The sequence below is a fragment of the Hoplias malabaricus genome, chromosome 5, assembly GCF_029633855.1.
Source record: "Hoplias malabaricus isolate fHopMal1 chromosome 5, fHopMal1.hap1, whole genome shotgun sequence".
In the NCBI taxonomy this organism is placed as follows: domain Eukaryota; kingdom Metazoa; phylum Chordata; class Actinopteri; order Characiformes; family Erythrinidae; genus Hoplias; species Hoplias malabaricus.
In genome coordinates this window covers 5502457-5524996 of record NC_089804.1, presented here as the reverse complement: position 1 = coordinate 5524996, position 22540 = coordinate 5502457, and the positions used below count along the sequence as shown (strand labels likewise).

At 40.7% G+C, this 22540-nt stretch overlaps 1 protein-coding gene across 2 annotated transcripts in view; it reads right to left on the bottom strand.

Annotated features, from left to right (window-relative positions):
- The window catches only part of nav1a (neuron navigator 1a), a 65377-nt gene that overhangs the window by 41924 nt on the left and 913 nt on the right, over positions 1-22540 (bottom strand). For both annotated transcript variants that reach the window (XM_066670365.1, XM_066670366.1), the window contains exons 2-3: positions 9346-9448; positions 6197-6532 (exon numbers count right to left, since the gene is read on the bottom strand). In XM_066670365.1, coding sequence (XP_066526462.1) covers positions 6197-6532; positions 9346-9448 — 439 coding nt within the window. The remainder of the gene's footprint in view (positions 1-6196; positions 6533-9345; positions 9449-22540) is intronic.

Genomic DNA, 22540 nt, shown 5'->3' with positions numbered 1-22540 from the left:
TCTGGACATCAGGCTAAACACAGTGATTAAAAAGATGGGCCTAGGATACGTCTGAATATTATTAAAATTAACAATAACTTTCTTGTTCCACAAAAAAGAATGCAGGCAGTTATTTAAAAACTCCATATAGATGTTCATTTTTTAGTTACACTCTACTCGAGGCACCACAGTCTTCTACTGGAACTGTTCACTGTCAGTTAAACTAATCTCCTTTAGTGTATAGTTTAACACACTGACACAAAGTTAAACTCATTAAAAGATGAATGATACACACGCCTCGTTTGGGTTTAGACAAGCTTTAGGCTTTCTGAGCATTAAGAGCCTTATTTATTTAAAAAATATATAAAAATCATGTGGTTTTCAGACACAAAAACCTGAGATCAAGCTTCACAAATGTGTTTAAATCCAGAAAACACCACTTAAAACTAAACTTATTTACATTATTCCCATAAACTGAGAATCAACACATTTTCTGACATTTCTTCATATTTCATCTTCATATTTATTATGAGTTACCAAGAGAAATTGTTGTGAAGATGAATTCACGTGCCTTTTAAGGGTTAACACACAACAAAGAATTAAAAACATATCTCTGTTGCCTTCCTCTCGGTGAGTAATTGTATTAGTCTTAACAGATTTGTTCCCAGGGAAACACAGTTCATTGTAGATATATTAAATATGGATCTGTTGTGCCGTGCCGTGCCCATGGGAACAGACCAACAGCTGTATTTAACCTTCCTGAGTCCTCACAGTGTGAAACACAGCCGTCGTTCATGTTGCCCAGCCCTGCCAGGGTGTGTCTATATGGTTGGGCTGGGGTGGGTATTGTCCACCCAGAGGAATCCTGAGCATGGCTGCGCTAACGAATGCCGTATAGCTCTTTGACAAACTGTGAGAGTTGGAAAGCACATGCACAACCTCCCTGTAAAAGCTACCTGTTACATGTGTTTCATTCAGACAAAATCAACATTCACCCAGAACAGAAGGGAGTTACAGATCTTCTATGAGCTCCCAACATATCACCGCTGTCCAATTAAAAACACGTATCTCCCAAAATAGTAACGTTACAGCAGAAGGAAAATAACGTATTAACACTCAATGTAAAAGTGGAAGTCAATGTAAAAAGATTTGAGATTTTTGGAGCATTTCTATTGGTCCATTCTTCACGACATTTTCTCGTTTGCTGCGTTCAAATGATGTAGTGAATTAGAAACCCACAAAAATGGGGATACAGTGATGCCCCGGAAGTCGATGGTAATTTATTCCGGAACTCGCTTCGACAACTGGTGCAGTCGAGTTCCGAATCAAATTTCCCGATAAGAAATAACCGAAATCTGATTAATTGGTTCTCGACCATCAATTTTTTACCATAAATTTCTTTATTTCCTACAAAAATGATCAACAATTACACCCTTAGGTAAGTAATACGGTATAAAGCTAATGTTTTAACAAAATAATCGAACATATCCTTGTTTGGATGGAGATAACAACAGTGAACAGTGGCGTGAATCTAGAAAAAGGAAAATTTTAAGGTTAGAACAAAGTAGAAAATAAAGGTTTTATAGTGACAATTTTTCACTGTACACTTTAAAATTGTTTTTTAATAATTTAACAACACTTACCTCGACACTGAGGAACTTCCAACCTCGCGGAACGACACGGTAAACTGACGCCAAGTAGCGTCAGTTAAGCTCAACACGAGTGGCGTTTGTTTACAAAAGTCCGTGGGTCGGGTCGGGTTCCGAGTTTTAAGGTCGACTTCTGAGTCGAAATTCTCTTGACATTTGGCGTCAACTTCCGATTATATCGACTTCAGAAACGGTCGACTTCCGGGGTTCTACTGGACATGTTTTTAATTGGACAGCGATGATATGCTTTCATATATTCAATTAAAGGGAGGTTAAATACACTCTCACACACAGATACATACAGTTTCTGAAATGTCTGAGGGCTCTTTAACATCACTGCTTTACGTGATCTTTCATTAATCAAGAATTTCCCAATTTCAGCATGACATCAACTTATCGACCTCAGTCAAGAACGACTCACTCCCAGCAACCCTCTATTCAGACCAGACCTCCTTTAAATCAGTGGACCACATCTACAGCTAGTTCCCTCCCAGAAAACACAACCATTTCACCCCTAAAGCTCCAAAAATAAATGCAAGAAAGAGCTGCTAAAACATTCAGTAAACAGCCAGTCTTTTCAGCACCATTGTGTTCAGGAGGGATTCTGTGTAATGAATAAAGGAGCAAAAAAACCAGATAAACACATGTTGCCGTCACATGAGGCGAGTGTGCTTTAAATGCAGCTGTTCTTTTAACCCAGTGACACTGCAGTAACATGTAATTGCAGTATGGTTTCCACTCTCTTATCCTTTTAGGGGGAGTTCAATCTTTTTTTCACTTCCTCCAGAAGCCAGACAGACAGCGAAAAACATCCCAAACCTCTTAAGGAAAAAACGCACAGTTGTAAGTGCCCCATAATCCATCACCAGGCACTTCCACAACCAGACTACCCCCCCCACCCCCCAACCTCCCCAACCTGTGCTATGGGAGATGTCTGAATGTCTGAGTGACAGAATTCACGGCTAATGTCCATTTCTCCAGTGGGACACTTCCACTGGCCGTTCTTTATAAAATAATTAACAAAAAACTTTATTTACATTTAGCGCAGCACCACAACCTGTTTGTTAATGGGGTAAGTACATTTTGAGGAAGATAATAAATTGAAATAAATGTGTAGTGTGGCGTGTGACAAACTGACTACAGAAACCCTACGTTATTATAAATCCTACGTAATTCTGAGTGTGGTTTTGACGACTTCTGATCTGACTTTTAGAGTCTGAGGACTGTTTTCTAAGTAAAGTTTCAGGGAGATCTTCGGCACTGAACATGTGAAGCTCTGCCACTGAAGCTTTCGTGAAGAGAGTTGGCGAGTCATGGCTCAGACAAAATAAAACACCTCCATGTTTCAGCTTCAGCAAATTTTTTTAAGAGAAAGTTGTCTGGACTCAACAGCAGCAACAGTGTTTACATCAAAGAATAACACTGGGCTGAAAAATACAAAAAAAGAGAGAATTCCAGGAGAAAATTGTGGCCGAATTTTGTCTAAAAAAAGTGTTAATGTTTCCAGATTGGACACAAATTAAGTTAATTTTGACAGCATTCATTTGAACACAATTTTGTTCCAGAATAAGCCCCGCCCCTAAACCCCCTGCAAAACTGAATAAATTATTCACCAATTTCAAAAGGATTTCAAACCAAAACTAAAAATATAATCATTAACCAAATGTATTCAAAACTAACCAATAGCTACAAAGTGTTACTTTAAAAAGGAACACATTAAACAGCACCTCATTAAAATGTAATCAGAGTCATGGGGCTCGGTGTCGGGGGATTTCCTCCAATTTACAATTTCCCTAAATTTATTTAAAAGAAATAAAACGCTGCCCTTTTCACATGAAAATCACATGGTAACGACAGAAAGGAGAATTGATTTCACGGTGGATTGAGCAAAGCAGTGGTTATCCTGGAGTATGTGTACAAAACCACCACAGGACAAAAAAGAGCCTGAACAATAGCGATTAAAGAAAGCAGATAAAGCAGAGTTCCCACTGAAACCCTCCCTTCTGTGAATGCCAGGGTAAAACGAAGTGAATTCCTCATTTTCAGAAAATAGAGTGATCTCAGAGTGTTACTGCGCTTCCCTCCGTTCTGTCATCGTCCTACTTCCTCTAGTTTGACTTACAGTGTACTTTTAAAACCCTGATTTTATTGTTTACACCTGTATTTGTTGTTCTTTACGTCTTAGATTTGACCACAGGAGCACTGTCACTGTATTACACCCTTTTGGACACATGCTTGTTTGGCTACAACCAATGCTAGCACTAATAATCATCTCCACATGGATGAACCATAATCCTATGAGCTGCTCCATGTTGTCATGACAACAGTATCCCCATTAATGCGCCTGTGCCTCAGTCTGGTCTCCTGGCACATACCCACGCTGCAGATATACATGCGCACACACACACACACACACACATCTCACCATTCGTCTGTAAGTGGAGCATCTGAAACCTACACACACCTACACATACCCAAAGCTGAGGATCCAAAATCTCCACAAGCTCTGGAGAGAAACCGTTCTAAACCTAAAGCACACTAAAGCATTAAAGAGTAGAGCTGGGCGATACAGCCAAAATTTATAATCACAATATACGATATAATTCCGATATCGAACCACAGAGAAACTGCCAAAAACTGAAATCAGCTCAACATCACCGGTCTGTGTTAATATTTTTAACTTTAATACTGAGTGCTGAACCGACGACAGCGCCCTGTGATGACCGTCAGTCAGTGACACGTGCTGTAAGTAGTGAACACTGAAGAACTGAATGTGTTTAAAAAATCATATTGTTATTGAAACATTTATATTGCGATACGTTAGTAGCAGGGAATTAATGTTTGTTTACGCTATCATCACTTTTCTCTTCTGTGACAGTTCTGATTTATTACTTAATAAACCTAATAAAATATTTATTCAATACTTCGATATGAGTAAATAAGAATTTAGGTATTGGTGATAATTCTCAAAACAAATTAAGAAAGTACAGCCTTCCAAACAGATGGAGTTGGTGAGACATGACTAGTGAAGTATTTAAGTAGGTGGAAACGTGTCCCTCGGGGGGAGGAAACTAAATATGACACTATGGATACAGTACCGAAAAATGTGGTCTGTTCATGAGCTATTACTCACCCCATCTGTGCCACTGTGAGAACCCTAAAAAGGCAAAAGGACGGGGTGCTGCAGCATGTATAATATATTACGTGAGAAATAAATGATGAGGGTAAAGACCATCGACCTGGAAGCTCTTTCTCTGACAGAGACAAAGAAATGAAGAAAGAGAGGGAGAATGAAAGGGGGTGGCATCTTCATTACAACAGCCAGATCGTCCGACTGCACTCCAGACCCGAGACGTGATAAATGAGCGCACTGTGATGAGATCAGGGGGATATTTTTACTTTTTCTAATTGGACAATTTTTCAAACAAATGTGATTTGTGACTGTTACACTACCAGCTTATTTTTAACCACTTTTAAATGTGTTAAAACTCCGGGCTCGTTTACTAGCCCTAGGATTTACCATTCATTCATTCATTCATTCATTATCTGTAACCGTTTTTTCAATTCAGGGTCGCGGTGGATCCAGAGTCTACCCGGAGTCACTGGGCACAAGGCAGGAACACACCCAGTCCTTTAGGATTCACCACAAGTCTAGAAATCAGCTTTTACTCTAAGGTTACATACTTGAAGGAAATCACATTGCTTTGTTGATTGAGAGGGCCTCATACATTCTACAGCGGCTTATTTCCTTTGTGTTTCAGAGACTCTGACTTTACAAGAACCTGTGATTTGTTCATTCTTTTGAACCTTCATTTAACTACAAAGGAATGGCGTCTTAGGTTTCGGTTCACCAAGCTGCTCATAACCGACGGCATTTTCATTTTCGATATTAAGAGCCTGTAGATAATTCCTCAGAACTTGGATGTTTTAAAGACTGATGATTCTGAAACTCAGTGAAAATGAACATTTAAGTTTGGCGGCAAATAAATGAAAATGAATTTTTATAAAATTAAAAATACACCTGTGTTATTAGGAGAGGTGTCAATAAACAATGACATCATTTTATATTCTATTTATAAGAAATTCCCTAATTGCTCTACATCACTGATAATGTTAATTACATTTCATTAAAAAGTGCTAATTCATTAAAAAATAAAACACAATCAAAACACTCTTAAGCCACACTTACATTTCTTTAAAAAAAATTGGTGGGCAACTTCTGCACTACTTTTGACAGACATTTGACTCATGAACAACATTATTTTACTTGAAACTTCAAAATACAAATTCCAGATCAGTCGTATAACTCTGTAACACGGCTGCTGTAATTCTCATCATTTGTTTTCTGCAGTAAAACCATTTCTGAATGTAACTCATGACAAAGATTATTAAAATAAAAAACAAATCACCTGCTTAGACCATGAAACAAAGCCTGACTCCACACTTTCTACGAGCAGCAATCACAGACACACAGTGAATGAACAACAAACTAAATCAGTGTGTTCCTCTACACATTGAGCTCAGGTATAAACCAAAGCAGGAAAGGTTTAAAATCAAACATGACCTACCTGTTACTCATGTGGTCAACATCGGCATCCACGTCTTTAAGCTCCTGCAGATTTTTGACCGTTAAGTCTCCGTCGATGTAGTCAAACGTCATGACGCCCAAGTCGTCATCCGAGGCGTCCAAACCCTCTACAATACGGATGTTCTGAAGGTGGCTGGGAGAGGAGCGCAGATGCAGTGGGTGAGTTGTTCCACCAGAGGAGGGGGCATCACCAGCCTGCAGTCGAGGGCTGGCCTGACCCTGCCTCCAGAACAGAGGTGAGGAGCGGTTGGACAGGCTTGAAACACTGTGGGCGTTGGTGTCATCACTGTCATAACACATGGTGCTCTCCAAACAACTGAAGGAAACGGAGTTAATGAGTCATAAACTAGTTCATCTTTTAATCACAACAATGTTTACACCTTCAACAACTCTAAAATAAGGCCCTAAATATATTCAGACGAGCTGGAGCTGCTTTTTTAGCAAATGGTAAACACAAATTACTTTTACATTTATGGCATCTGGCATATACAATCAAACTCTAGTCTATAATTACCCATCATTACCAAACATAATGTAAGTACCCTGTGAAAAGCTGATGTGATTTTACAGGGAAACTCATACAGTAAACTATTCTAGCCTCATTTAAATACAGAATATTGCTGTGGACTGAAAAGCATTACAGATATCTTCACTGTAATTTTATTGCCACCATGTGAGCATTTTCTAAGATGAGTTTGTGACACACTGTGGACTGGTGCACTCTGCTATCGACTTTTCAACATCCTAAAAAAAGCTATTTCGGAGCCGGCTGGTTCTGGACTTCTGTATTTCCTGCCACTTGGAAGCTGTGAGGACAGACAGTGGCTTGGGTGGTCTGAAGCTGCTGGGAGACTTCCTGACGTCCACGCTCATGCTCCTTGAGCTTATTGATATTCACATATATGTTTTCCCCATGAACAGTGGGTCTGGTGGCTAACCTCCTTGTTGTAGACTGCCTCGTCCTTCTTGGTTTAGACCAAGCTCACGATCGTCGTGTCATTAGCAGATTGTACTAAGGACATTGGAGCTGTGTGTGCCTGTGCAGTCGTGGGTGAACAGGTGAGTATAGGAGTGGACTGAACACTGTCCTGAGGGGCCCCTGGGTTGAACGTCAGTGAAGAGGATGTCCTTAGCACCTGCCACTGGCCCATTAGGAAGTCCAGGATCCAGATGGACACAGCACTGTTCAGACCCAGAATCCGGGGTTTGTTGTCGAGCCACAGGGGAACAACGGTGTTGAATGTTTAACTGTGGTGCACAAACAGCATCCTCGGGTATATGTCTTTTTGTCTTAGAGGGAAAAAGCAGTGCTTCTCCGTTGTCTCTGTTTTGTGGCCTTACGGAGCGAACCGCTGGCTTTATAAACTTCTGAGTGTTCCCAGATCTCTATGCTTTTCCTTATGAATTTAGTGACTGGGCCTGTGTACTCAATGTTGTGAAACAAGTCACAGAACATCTCCCTATCCACATGATCAACACAGTCCTGGAGCATAGACTCCCACTGATCTGAGCAGTAATAGACCTGAGTAGAGGTGGGCAGGACCAGGAGGCTTGAGTGATCCGATTTGCAAAATGGAGGGCAGAAAGGGCTTGAAGATCAAGTGATTTGTATTTGTTTCTTTCTTGATATTTCAAACCTTTCTGTATATGTTTAAAGTTGTAAATACTGTATTTAACCAAGCACCACATTCGTCACAAAAGTCAGTGAAACATCACATGATTTTTGTAGCTAGTGTGCTAACAGCACAATGTAGCTATGACAGTGGGGTGCAGCAAGGCAAATGAGCTAAACATGTTTGAGCACTGCTAGCAAAAGATAGACAAGTTGGTGAGAGCTAAATATTCTCATCTAGAAAAGCATGGAGGTGAATCCATTTTAAAGAGATTCTCTGAAATGTGAGTAATGTATAAGAAATAAATCGGTCTGTGCTGTGATATGATACAGAACTGTTAAACAAGCTGTTTATGAATGTATCTGTGTTTTTAACTAATGCTAGTAGCCCTTTATCACAGAAAAAGGAAGCAGTATCAGTTCTTCTTCAGTTAACCTTCTTATAACCTTTTTTCAATAATGTTTATATTGTGCCTCCTTGTGGCCTTAATCATCAAATGCAGTCTCATGACACCATTCTAAATCAAACCTTGGGATGCATTTGTACATAATTCTATGCACTTTTGATAATTCAGGTGTAAAATAAATAAATAAATAAATACACAAATAAATAATAAATAAATAAATAAATAAATAAATAAATAGGGCTGTGCCATATCGTATTTTTCGAGATAATTCATATTCGTCATATTTTTTAAAACGATAAAAAAATCAATATATAGTAATAATTGTGATATTCTGACGTGTTTATGTAATTACTAAACACTACTCTACACTACTGTGTTTGTTTTGTTATTTACTGTATAATTGTTTCCTGTGGTTGTTTATACACACACTACATTTTCTGCACTTTGGTTGTGTGGTAGATTTTTTATAATACACTATTTTATACATAATCAGAATATTGGTAAATTACAGTTGTTTACAAATTAAGCAAATGTTTATTTTCTTTTGTCACTTCTTTATATTTGAAAATTTGAAACTTACATTTGTATTAAATAAAACAATTTAATGCTATTAATATATATAAAATACATTTAATTTAATATGATTAATATTAATATGACATTTATTTTGTTGTATTAGTGTGTTCTTGAAATAAATAAAAGTATTTTTCAGTGTTTTGTTCAAATCGCCAAGAAAATTATTAGCACTTAAACACCCTGAAATATTATATTATTATATTATTTTAGGGCCACATTATTATAATAAGGTCTCAGAAATCTATGTATTTTATATACCTTATTCACCACTCATTTAAAATATAATACAAATCTATTTTTGTCAGTCAACAAAGCCATTATTTTAATGTCAAAATTCAAGAGCACATTATTAAGAGAGTACTGTTTAAGTAGCGCACACCACAGAAATGTAATTTATAATTATTTTAATTCTACAGTCGAGTGCTGCCCAGAAGATTCCCAAATGTGGCCAATTAATATATTTTGTAAAATGATCCCGTATTTTATGTTTAATATCCAGTTACGAGTGTGGACCTTAGAGCCTCATGATCTTACCTGTGAGTGAGCTGGGATCCCCTCAGGCTTGTCATTGTGTCTTCAAGGTTCTGTCGAAGGTCAAGGACATTCTGAACTGTACGTTTCCTTTGAGATTCTGGATCTGTAGGTCAGAAAAAACAAATTCATATTTGAGAGAGGCGTGTTATATCCCACAAAAAACAAATTCATTTTCACAATTAAATGATGTGCAGCCAGTCAAAAAGCAGGTTTACTGGACAGGACCCATTCTGTTTGGTTACCTTCTTACTAATCTGAACTGTGGTGATTAAAGCCACTGAAATTACATTGTGTTAATTTTCTGTTATACTTTATTGCTCAATGTGCCAGCTGCCAGTTCTGAGATATGAATGATTTCGGGCCAGTCTAGGATATGCCAGTTCTGAGATATGAATGATTTCGGGCCAGTCTAGGAGACGCCAGTTCTGAGATATGAATGATTTCGGGCCAGTCTAGGAGACGCCAGTTCTGAGATATGAATGATTTCGGGCCAGTCTAGGAGACGCCAGTTCTGAGATATGAATGATTTCGGGCCAGTCTAGGAGACGCCAGTTCTGAGATATGAATGATTTCGGGCCAGTCTAGGAGATGCCAGTTCTGAGATATGAATGATTTCGGGCCAGTCTAGGAGATGCCAGTTCTGAGATATGAATGATTTCGGGCCAGTCTAGGAGATGCCCGTTCTGAGATATGAATGATTTCGGGCCAGTCTAGGAGATGCCCGTTCTGAGATATGAATGATTTCGGGCCAGTCTAGGAGATGCCAGTTCTGAGATATGAATGATTTCTGGCCAGTCTAGGAGATGCCAGTTCTGAGATATGAATGATTTCGGGCCAGTCTAGGAGATGCCAGTTCTGAGATATGAATGATTTCGGGCCAGTCTAGGAGATGCCAGTTCTGAGATATGAATGATTTCGGGCCAGTCTAGGAGATGCCCGTTCTGAGATATGAATGATTTCGGGCCAGTCTAGGAGATGCCAGTTCTGAGATATGAATGATTTCGGGCCAGTCTAGGAGATGCCCGTTCTGAGATATGAATGATTTCGGGCCAGTCTAGGAGATGCCCGTTCTGAGATATGAATGATTTCGGGCCAGTCTAGGAGATGCCAGTTCTGAGATATGAATGATTTCTGGCCAGTCTAGGAGATGCCAGTTCTGAGATATGAATGATTTCGGGCCAGTCTAGGAGATGCCAGTTCTGAGATATGAATGATTTCGGGCCAGTCTAGGAGATGCCAGTTCTGAGATATGAATGATTTCGGGCCAGTCTAGGAGATGCCCGTTCTGAGATATGAATGATTTCGGGCCAGTCTAGGAGATGCCAGTTCTGAGATATGAATAATTTCGGGCCAGTCTAGGAGATGCCAGTTCTGAGATATGAATAATTTCGGGCCAGTCTAAGTGATGGTTTTCCTTACAAATGGGGGATGTGTTGTCTGAGCTGACATGGATAGTACTTTAAGCATTCCTCTGAAACATTCCTTGCTGTATTAGTTTAACATGTGATAGTTAGTTTTGAGGTATGTAATTATACTGGGCCTGGGTTTTTCTTTACAGTGCATGACTTATTTCCCACAATCCACTTCATATTTATCTGGCTCAACAAGAATAAGACCTTCAGCATGCACCTGAAGTTTTATATTTAATTCATTTAACATTGTGCACTACTTTTCAATATGCCATGGCTCCAATTAGGTTTAAGATCAAACTATTCCCGGAATTTCCCTACAGTGATGGACATCTGGCCCAAAATCAATAAAACGCTCAGGACGCCTCCGAAAATCCATGTGTGTATTAATTTACTATTGTGCTCAATGTACTATGTTGCAAACTGCAATAAAAAGGGCATTAAATGATATCAAAACTATTCCAGCTAATATTCACTGCTGCTTCATATCACCTTAAAGCTCTAAACAGTGGAGATTAACGTCTCACAGCTAACTCTTGGGTCTCTTAATCCACAGACCTGTCATATTAGGCAAAGATCACAGCTTACTCCTTACTCTGTGCACGCCCCCCAAACCAATCTGTTATACACACAAACACATACATGGTGGCATCCAGACTGGCATTAGTTTAAAGCCCAAATTGAACTCACTTTAATCTCCTTGGAATTAGGTTTGGCTACAAGAACCATGCAGGGGTTACAGCAGAGGGCAGAGAGTGCTTTGTATGCGGCCTATGACTCTGAAATTTTAATGTGGGAAGCACATTTTATGGAGATAGTGTTCACTAGAAAGCAATTAGTCTCTGGGAGTGTTATTGATATTGGTTTTTAATAATCATTTAAGAAATTACAGGCCGTTGTATATAGTCTCTCTCTGGTTTCACATTGGTGGCACGGTGGCGCAGAAAGTAGTGTCTCTGTCACAGCTCCAGGAACCTGGAGGTTGTGGGTTCGAGTCCCGCTCCAGGGGACTGTCTGTAAGGAGTGTGGTGTGTTCTCCCTGTGTCTGCGTGGGTTTCCTCTAGGTGACTGTCTGTGAGGAGTGTGGTGTGTTCTCCCTGTGTCTGCGTGGGTTTCCTCCAGGTGACTGTCTGTGAGGAGTGTGGTGTGTTCTCCCTGTTTCTGCGTGGGTTTCCTCCGGGTGACTGTCTGTGAAGAGTGTGGTGTGTTCTCCCTGTTTCTGCGTGGGTTTCCTCCGGGTGACTGTCTGTGAAGAGTGTGGTGTGTTCTCCCTGTGTCCACGTGGGTTTCCTCCGGGTGACTGACTGTGAGGAGTGTGGTGTGTTCTCCCTGTGTCTGCGTGGGTTTCCTCCGGGTGACTGTCTGTGAGCAGTGTGGTGTGTTCTCCCTGTGTCTGTCTCAAAAGTGAATGTGTCACCCTGTGAAGGACTGGCGCCCCCTTGAGGGTGAGGTCCTGCCTTGCACTTGGTGAGTCCGGGTAGGCTCTGGACCCACCGCGACACTGAACTGGAAAAGTGGTTACAGATAATGAATGAATGTTTTCACAGGATGAAACGTAATCTGACAATTGGCTGATGAGCAGGTTTTAGTCCAAGTAAATCTGGTTCCATTAAAAAGATAATAATAATCTGCACTAACAGCACTTGGTGGTCACTCACTGAGAGCTACGCTCCAGTCCAACACTGTGACCTGAGCAGATATTACAACTTGGGGGTAGAGAACACACAAAAAAACAAACTAATAAGGGGGGAGCGCCTGTAAAAATACAACATATTACACCAAGGTGTAGAGTGAATATATATTTAAATAACGTCTAGAGAAACAAGGGAGAAGACAGATGATTCACGAAGGCTGTGACGTCACCAACTGCTCTCTTCCCACTTTCACACACACTCCCACACATCAGTGTGTGCTGCTCTACATCTGTCGCAAGACATGCCACACTATTACAGTAAAGACAGACAAACAAAGTGTAACAGTAAGAATATTTTCTTCTGTATCATATATCTACTGTAACCACCATGTCATCTTCCCTCCTTTGTCACTTCCCTTGTCTGGCCATTGACTTCCCAAACAAGAACACGGTGATGCAATGCATATTTCAGCGTATTGTTGTAAAACACCACTCAAACTTATGTCTCAGACAAGTCTCAGAGTTCGCCGCTGCAGTAGAGTAACAGACGTAAACTGAGACACCCAGTCCCTCATCTGTGTGTTAAAGAAACACTAGGTAAGATTTGTGTTTTCGCTCCTGGGGCTCCCCCTAGTGTGATTCATTTGTACAGCACCATGCTGAAATCAATCTGGAGGGAGAGGGGTCGTTTCCTACCCTCCTCCACAAGCTACATAGTGTAGTTTCTGCAGCACTGAGCCCAGACTCGCAATGACATTACAGCTCAGTGAAGCATTACAATGAAAAGTAGTACTGCTGTACTTCTACACATTGTACAGGACTTTTAACATGACGGGATGCCAAAATAAAAGTTCCCAGATTTTAAAATATTTATTTGTAAAAATTACAATAAGAACTTTCCTTTAATTAAGTGTGTACAGGGAGAATAAGAAATGTGTTACTGATGCACATACTTTAAAAATAAATAAATAGAGTAATAAAATGCTCATACTTATAGATACACAATGGGAGTATTGTCACTAGCTTAAAAACAGCTGTAATTCAGGGGCAGTGTTAGTGGAAATTACAGCATCTAATAGAAATCTAATAACAATTTAAAAAATGCTTTATGCAGGAAAACATTATGCAGTCTGTATTTTAATAAACTCTGTATAAAAATGTCTGCGTAGTACTGCCTCTGCTTTGTCATTATCACTATTAGCTTCATCAAAACAAGACATGAACCTAGGTATTCTGAGCTAGATTTTCATCTAAAGGCACTAGTGCACATTGTACAGGCGTCAGATTTGTTTCCTGTTTAACATCTTCACTGGTTAAATCCTACATGGGACGCACAGAATTCATTTAACTCATAATATAACGTTTTAAAGTCTATTTTTTTATTAAATTAACGGACATTGTTGCCTATAAATAACTGTAACTACACTGTCATATTTACCTCCTGGCTAATATAGCATTTCTCTGGTTTGATGTGGCAGGGAGACAGGAGCTCATTAAATTCCCTTTACAGTTCTCTTTGTCTGTGTTCACTCAAGCACTGATGGGTGTCATTATCATTGCTCTTTAGTCACATGACACACACCACCTCCGGTTCATGAAAAAATCATTAGCTGATGCTTTCACGCTTTAACCATTTAACCATTCCCTGCTCTGTTTTAAAGCACTTTAGCGATGAACAGAGCTGTTTGCACACGGAAGATGTAAGGGGTCGTCTCAGTAACACAATCAAACACTGCTGAGAAATTAAGGCACCATTTGTAACCTATGTTTTTTTTTTTTTTTATTTCATCTTCTCTAAAGCAGTTCTAAGTGCTGTTGGGAACATTGACTGTCTATGAGAGTTAGAATGAGCCCGAGTATGAGGAAGCGTGTAAAGCTGTCACACATCCTGTGTTTGAAATGGGCCTGAGCTGAGGAGGAACCAGCTGTAGTCAGGACGAGAGGAAGAGGGAATTAGGGATGCAAATCTTGACCCTGCGCAACTAGACTGCTCCCAAAGGGCAGAATAAATGAATAAAGCCGTATATGTGGAGGATTGGGGGTGGTTTTGAACAGCTGCACCCCTTTGTAACCCCAGATCCCCACACAATTGTGATGAAGGGCTGATTCCTGTTTTTTAAACGCCAACCATTAAAACGGTATTCTGTTTATTAAATGCAGTAGAACTAATGCTTAGGTACTCTTCTGGTGTTGGGAGAAATCAAGCCTTACACATCTTTTAAACAGAGACGACAGGAATCACGAGCTGCTCGCTGTAAGACTATTGTAGGACTGATCATCAGCGGGGCTTTGTTGTTCTGTCTGCACACATCACATATTTTTAGGGGTGCAGCAGATTTCAGGTTCCTCCAGAAAACATCTGTTGTGTTGTGACTGGATTTGTAGCGTTTCTGAAACTGTATTTGTTTTTTGAAGGTGAAGCTTTTTGATGGATATTTTTTTTTCTTTTACAGCTTGCTTTAATCTGCAGTGCATTTGGCCTTTTCCAGCCACCGTACATATAAAAGGACTATGTATGGGTGAGTGAAGACATGTATGTCATGTAACATACTGAACAAGAAAGAGAAATACAGACTCTTTACACGTAGAAAACAAAAACACACAAACAAATAAATAAAAAAAGAAAGAAGAGTCCAAGCAGATAAATGAATATATGTTAATTTAATGACATTAAAATGTAGTGCCATAGTCACAAAAAGTTGGTTTCCTCCGGGTGACTGTCTGTGAGGAGTGTGGTGTGTTCTCCCCGTGTCTGCGTTGGTTTCCTCCGGGTGACTGTCTGTGAGGAGTGTGGTGTGTTCTCCCTGTGTCTGCGTTGGTTTCCTCCAGGTGACTGTCTGTGAGGAGTGTGGTGTGTTCTCCCTGTGTCTGCATTGGTTTCCTCCGGGTGACTGTCTGTGAGGAGTGTGGTGTGTTCTCCCCGTGTCTGCGTTGGTTTCCTCCGGGTGACTGTCTGTGAGGAGTGTGGTGTGTTCTCCCTGTGTCTGCGTTGGTTTCCTCCGGGTGACTGTCTGTGAGGAGTGTGGTGTGTTCTCTCTGTGTCTGTGTGGGTTTCCTCCGGGTGACTGTCTGTGAGGAGTGTGGTGTGTTCTCTCTGTGTCTGTGTGGGTTTCCTCCGGGTGACTGTCTGTGAGGAGTGTGGTGTGTTCTCTCTGTGTCTGTGTGGGTTTCCTCCGGGTGACTGTCTGTGAGGAGTGTGGTGTGTTCTCCCTGTGTCTGCGTGGGTTTCCTCCGGGTGACTGTCTGTGAGGAGTGTGGTGTGTTCTCTCTGTGTCTGCGTGGGTTTCCTCCGGGAGCTCCAGTTTCCTCCCACGGTCTGAAAACACATGTTGTTAGGTGGATTGGAGACTCAAAACTGTCCATAGGGGTGGGTGTGTGTGTGTGTGTGTGTGTGTGTGTGTCGCCCTGTGAAGAACTGGCCTCCAGGGTGTGTTCCTGCTTTGCACCCAGTGATTCCGGATCAGCGTTTACAGAAAATGAATAAATGAATAAATAATTATATTCTGTCCAATATCCTGCAAAAGGAAAAAGTGATTGTACTCAGACGTGAGACTACAATCATTGTCATATACTTTTGTTGCTAGAAGGAATGAGAAGAATCTATTCAATGAAGTTATGGTTTGATTACACAGCCAAATGCCTAACATCAGGAACACTAAAAACATGAAGACACACAAACACTCTCCACACATACACAAGCACAGACACTCATACACTCACACGGCACATCTGGTGCGCAAGGGAGCTTTTAGTTTCGGCCATGTGGTAGAATACAAGGTGGAGGAAATGAAAACTGTATCATATATCCTCTTAAAAAATCACAATGATATCACAGGAATAAACACAGAAGAAAAAGAAGCTGCACTGATGTTTCTAATCCGTTTGAGGGTCTGTCCGGTAATGCATCACTCAGAACTAGAACTGTGTCTAAAACAAAAATAATGGATGTGAACCACATCCTTGTTTCTACACTCAGTCCATTCTCTCAGCTCCACAGACCACACAGGACTCTTACAGGCTCTTGTTCCATTTGTTGCTCTGCATACTTTATTTGCCCCTGTTCGCACTGTCATCAGTTTACCCCCACAGAGCAGGTGTGATGTGGTGGTGGATCATTCTCAGCGCTGCAGTGACACTGACGTGGTGGTGGTGTGTTAGTGTGTGTTGTGCTGGTGTAGAGTGGATCAGACACAGCAGTGCTGCTGGAGTTTTTAAACCCTGTGTCCACTCTCTGTCCACTCTGTGAGACACTCCTCCCTCGTTGGTCCACCTTGTAGATGTAAAGTCAGAGACAGTAGCTCATCTGTCGCTGCACAGTGTGTGTCGGCCGTCCTCTAGTCCCTCATCCCATTGCATGGATATTTTAATGGACTATTCTCAGTTCAGAAATGGTACAAAGTGGTGTAAAAATTCCAGTAGCACTACAGCGCTGAGAATTATCCACCACTGTCCTGAGGTGCTCCTTTAACAAGTATGCAGTGCAACAGATAGACTATAGTCTGTATTTGTAGAACTATATAACGGTCCTGCCTTGTGTTTGGAGCAGAGAGAATGCACTGTGTGTATAGAAACAAGGAGGAGGTCATTATATTCTGATATGACTGTGTGTAACTACTGATATGTTCATGTTCTGAAGACCCGCATTCCAATGACTGCACCTTAATTTAATCAAAATAGGACCTTCCTAAAAAAAAAAATGAGGCATCAAGCTGTAAATGACGATGATGAATGGACTGTAAGGAAATGTGTACTGTAATAATAATTTTTAAAAATGGCTGTGCAGTCCTCCCTCAAGCATTCATTTTCAGTTCAGTGAAAAAGAACAGATGACCTAAATATCGGATGAGTGCGTGAAAAAAAAAAAAAAAGAAGTGAGACTATTTCAGGTCACTACACAGCAAAAGAACAAGGGATGTCTAGACGAACGCAGGCTTAACAGCCCCGGGTACTATTTCATCTACTGGGACTCTTTAGAATCGGAGGCAAACTGAGGAGAACGGACAAGTGTGTTCATGCCAGCTTTGGACCATCCATTCTCTGCTTTTGACCAATAAACTGCGTTTCATTCAGGAAAGAGCGGATCCTGTGGAGAGAATCCTGTTTATTCCCAAGGAATTTCAAGCAACATCTTTGTCATAATTCTCCAGCAGGAAAAAGCAGGAGTGGCTCCATCCTCTCAGACAATCAAAAACACCAAAACTTTGGTTTGTCCTGGGGCAGGAATAGCTCCAGAACTCTAACTCTTAAAACAGCTGTGAGGCGGTCAGTGTGTGAGGAGAAAACTAAATAATTACTAACATTTTGGGGGCTTTTATTTTGAAGTTTTTTATTTTAAATCAAGGCTTGTCTAGTCTTCTCTTCAGACAAAAATCTGGGGAGATCTTGAGTTGCTGACAAATAGCATATGATGTGCTTTAATGCATACGCCCACTGTGTTCAAAATGGTGGACTCAGTAAAAACACTGAATAAAGTTTTCCAAATACACCATGGCCACTCTGCTCAAAATGTATGAAGAACACCACACAGAAAACCGTTAGCGATGTTCGCTACACCTATTCACAGGTTGCAGTGATGTAATGTATTTGGCGTGGGCGCCATTTTGGGGACTGATTGTCTGGTTTCAGAGCACAGTGCTAACGTAAACAAATGGAAAAGACGGACACATTTATCTCATACACAGCTCCTCTTCCTGCGCTGGAGAGAGTCTCACAGCACTCAGAAGCACAGAAACCCACCTCCGCTCTGTGTCAGAGGGGCAAAGGATCACACAGTGTTGTATAATAAGGAGAAAACACAGTTAAAATCAGTTAGCCACATTAGCATTTTCATCATAGAATCTAATGGAAGACTGCGGCTAATGGAAAACTGTCTGCTCTATGGCTGCTCCACACTGATATCAGCTGCAACTCATGGAACAGATTAATGTTTCATTCACTGCCTCAGTACACTCAGACCACTTCAGAATTAAATACAATTCTTGGTTGATTTAACATTACATTTTATTTAACCTGGTAACTGAGATGAACCCTGTTTATCTGGTCTCGTGGAACCATTTAAGACATGATTTAATTTTATTCTCACTGAATAACTGAGTGTCTAATTTAAATTAGGGATTGTTTACCAGAACAAAGAGTGATGTCTGACTTTGTCCCGTGTTAAATATAGACGTGTTTAAAATATGTGTTCAGTGAACGTCTTCAAAGTGGGGAACATTGGCGACTAAAAATATCTCAACACTGACAAGACACACAGCTGAATTTATTTTCTCAGATCAAAACAAAATCAATATATTAAAATGTGTTCCCAGGGGCTTTAATACATCCATCAGCCATTCCAGTATCAGCCAAAGCAACAATCGCTCAAGAGAAAACTCTGTGTATCTATATACTCTGTTATTCTCAGGACTGACTGCACTATATGACAAGATCAGTGTGACAATGTCAGACCACATGTCGCGGAATGTAACTGGATTAATAGAAATGCTCCAAAATTACGCTGAATAAATTCTTTTTACATTGACTTCCATTGAACCTTAAGAAGGCATTTATTTCTCCTGTAAAGTCACTATTTTGGGTGATACATGTTTTTAAGTGGACTGTGAGGATATATGCTATCAGACATATATTTTATTGGGCCTTTAAAGACATAAATATTCTTTAATACACGTCATATAAATTATTTCTTTGTTTTGTGAAAATCTGATTCTGAATTTATTCAAATTATACCTTAAAATGTGCATCAGGTTCTTCTCAAAACAGGTCTATGATTTAAGTTCGAGGTACCATTCGATAAATAAATATCTGTGATTGTATGAATCTTCTTGGTCTTACCTCTAGAATCAAACAAAGAATACACTGACTGTCTACAACATAAGCAGGTGTTATATATACGTCTGAATCCCGCTGGCTGCTTTAATTTGAACGGTTTTTCCTATTTTAAAATCATTAAAATAATCACACAAAACTAGTGATGCAAGACGACTTGGGAATTATATCTGTTTCGGCAGATAGTGCTTTTTTAAAGGTTATCGGTATCGGGCCAATGTTTTGATTTTGTCTAGATTTTAAACTGATAAATTCTGACACATGTATTTTACGCCGGACGAAGACCTAGTGATAACCAATATGCAGTGATGAAGCTGTAGACAAAAAAATTGGCTCAGATTCTCCACACTGTCAGAGGCAGCGCTGAAGCTCTTATTTCTGTATTACTGTGTGGTAGAACGTTGTTATAGATCTACAGTGGAACCTATACCTACGAACTTCGTAAGTGGAAAAGTTTGTTTCTCGAGTCAATTTTCCCCATTTAAAATAATGGAAAAGCAATTAATGCGTTCCCCCCCGAAAGTCACCCTTTTTACACTGATATATGTTTACAACACTCTCAAATTAGTAAAAAAATACATGTAGCGTTACTAAAAATAAAAGAGAAATACAGTGGAAACAGTAATAAAAAAGAAATAAAGTTTTAAGTGGTTACACATCGCTAACTTGAAGACGTGACGACTGGCTGGAGGAGTAACACAGGCACTGGCTGTATGACGGGAGGTGGGGGTGGGGGTGGAATAACGGAGAGTAGGCGGTGAATGTGGGGAGACGAAGCGTAGATACGGTGTAACTTAGCACGAATTTCAATGTCTGCTATTTACACTAATGCTAAATTGCTAAAGCTACAATGTGCTAATCCTAAAAGCTCACTCGAGTCTGGGGGCGCTGGGAGACTCGCCTATTGGGGTCAGGGGCCATTTCCAGCCGCCGGCTCGGCGGAGGCTCGGGTTCGTTTCTAGAGTCGTGGTTCGTGGGTGGAGGCAAAAAATATTCAAATGCCCGGTTCGTATCTTGGAAAGTTCGTTAGTAGAGGTTCCACTGTACTGTGTTTTATCCTGTGCTTCATGTTAACCTTCATTTATATATAATTAATATTTGTACTAGTTTGAGGAGATAATTGTAATTTAACTAGTAAAACTGTGACCACACTCTGTGAGGAACAGATGGCTCTATAAACACGGCTAACAATTTTCTCAGGAGACACCTTTCATTTTACTGTTTGTGTAAAAGTGGTTGTTATAAGTGTTGTGCAGATGACTGTTCCGTGTGTCAGTAATGTTCATTCAGGGTATTAGTCTGTATTTTATAAAGGGGTCTATCAGTATCGGTAGATATGCACATGTAAAATATCAGACATCAGCATCGGCCCAGAACGCTCATATCGGTCGATCCCTACACAAAACCTCTATGATTTCAACTCTGTGGCCTCTGCATTGTCCTCTGCCATAACACCACATCATAGTCAACTCAAATGTATTTGTACAGCGCTTTTTTACAACCTGGTGTTGCAACACACTTGTATGAGAAAATGCTATGCAGCTGAAGGTGGTCTGGCTAAAGTAGGCTAGTGTTGGATTAAAACAACGGATCTAGTGTAGAAGACTTATTGAAGACCAGAGGCTACTAAAGCGTAAACAAATGCAGTTACTACTCACTTCTCTGCCAGCCATCGCTGACCCACATAGCCATTGTTAAGGGATACGAAGTGGCAGCAAGGTTAATGTGGGGCACAAGCCACAAGACGAGCTCTGGCACTGGGACACACCCTGCCACAGCAGACCCAGGCAGTGCTCTTTATCCGTAATAAACCTCAGATGTCTGGACGAATACCTGTAGTTTATTGTACCTTCAACCACAGAATACACTTTTCATTAAAAATTGCGTGATGCTTCAAGGCACATGTCACAAAGAGCCAAGAAATTTAACAACAACAATTAAAATAAATTAAATATTTACATAAAAACAAAATCAGGACGTGTTCATGAGCAAGCACTTTGGTCTTTTGATGAACCCAACCGTAAAATGTGCCCAACTACATGTGTTCTACATGTGTGTGTGTGTTCTCCTTTAATCATTAATGACTAAATAAATCTTTTCATTATCTTTATGTACGCTTAATCCTCAAATCCAGACACTGAGGTACTATCCTTTTAAAGCGAGTCCTTACCCTCACTTTAGGAAATGCAGCTTTAGTCGTAAACCTCTTACTGACACATAAATTAAGAAGCATCTGCCAAATCAGATCCTTAAGAATCTCTCACACATGTAGTGGCTACTTGGCTCATCTTCACAAACGTCTTCTTAACCCTTTAATGATAATCCCACCGCGTTAATGTCGTGAAAGCGCTAAGGCACTGATGGTGTTTGAATGTTTCAGTGCTTTACTGCGGGCAGCAGAGACTGGCTTGTTCCGTTCAGTTTGGCATCAAAAGGATATGAGAGGGTCATATTTTTAAGGAGGAGTCATCAGTGATGGTAACTTATCCCCTCATATCCCTGCATCTACTAGTACAAGCACATATGCAAATTCCGTTACTGGGAATTGTACAACTACGTGTTTTCCTCATTTAACCCATCCCTGGCAGTGAACAAGCTCACACACACAGTGCACCAGGGGCAGTGAACACACACCCAGAGCGGCGGACAGCTATCCACGGCCCCCAAGGAGCAGTTGGGGGTTGGGTGCCTTGCTCATGGGCCCCTCAGGCGTGGATTGAGAGAGGAGGAGGAGGACAGTGCTGTTCCTTCATATTCCTGCCGCTCGTGGGGATCAAACCAGTGACCATCGAGGCCAGAGCTTCTCTGAGCGTTAGTCCACAGCAGCTCCCCCCACCCACCCCCAAGGCCACAACTGCCCCTAACTAGAAATGCATTGAATAGATCAGTGTGTGAATCACGCCGTACTGCTGCTGAGCACCACCAGAGTAAAGAGAGGCACCAAAATAGATCAGAGTCCTACGATATGAATGTAAACATTAATAAATAAATAACGCAAAATACGTCAAACCACACGGAAAAACGGAACCGAGCACTAACATAAATATCAGTCTACTTTCTGTATGTGGAGGTGGGTGTGTCCCAGCACTGCTGTGTGCCTCTGAACACTGACTGACTCACCAGCTTCCTTTTAATCCACACTATTCTCTCTCAAATAGTGCCCTACTAGCAGTTAGAGAGAGAGAGAGAGAGAGAGAGAGAGAGAGAGAGAGAGAGAGAGAGAGCAAAAACAAAGGGAAAGATGGAGAATGGCTGGTGGCACTAGTAGAAAGTCTGAACACCATATAAACACCATGTCACACACTGAGAGTCTGTTTTTCTTTCCCCA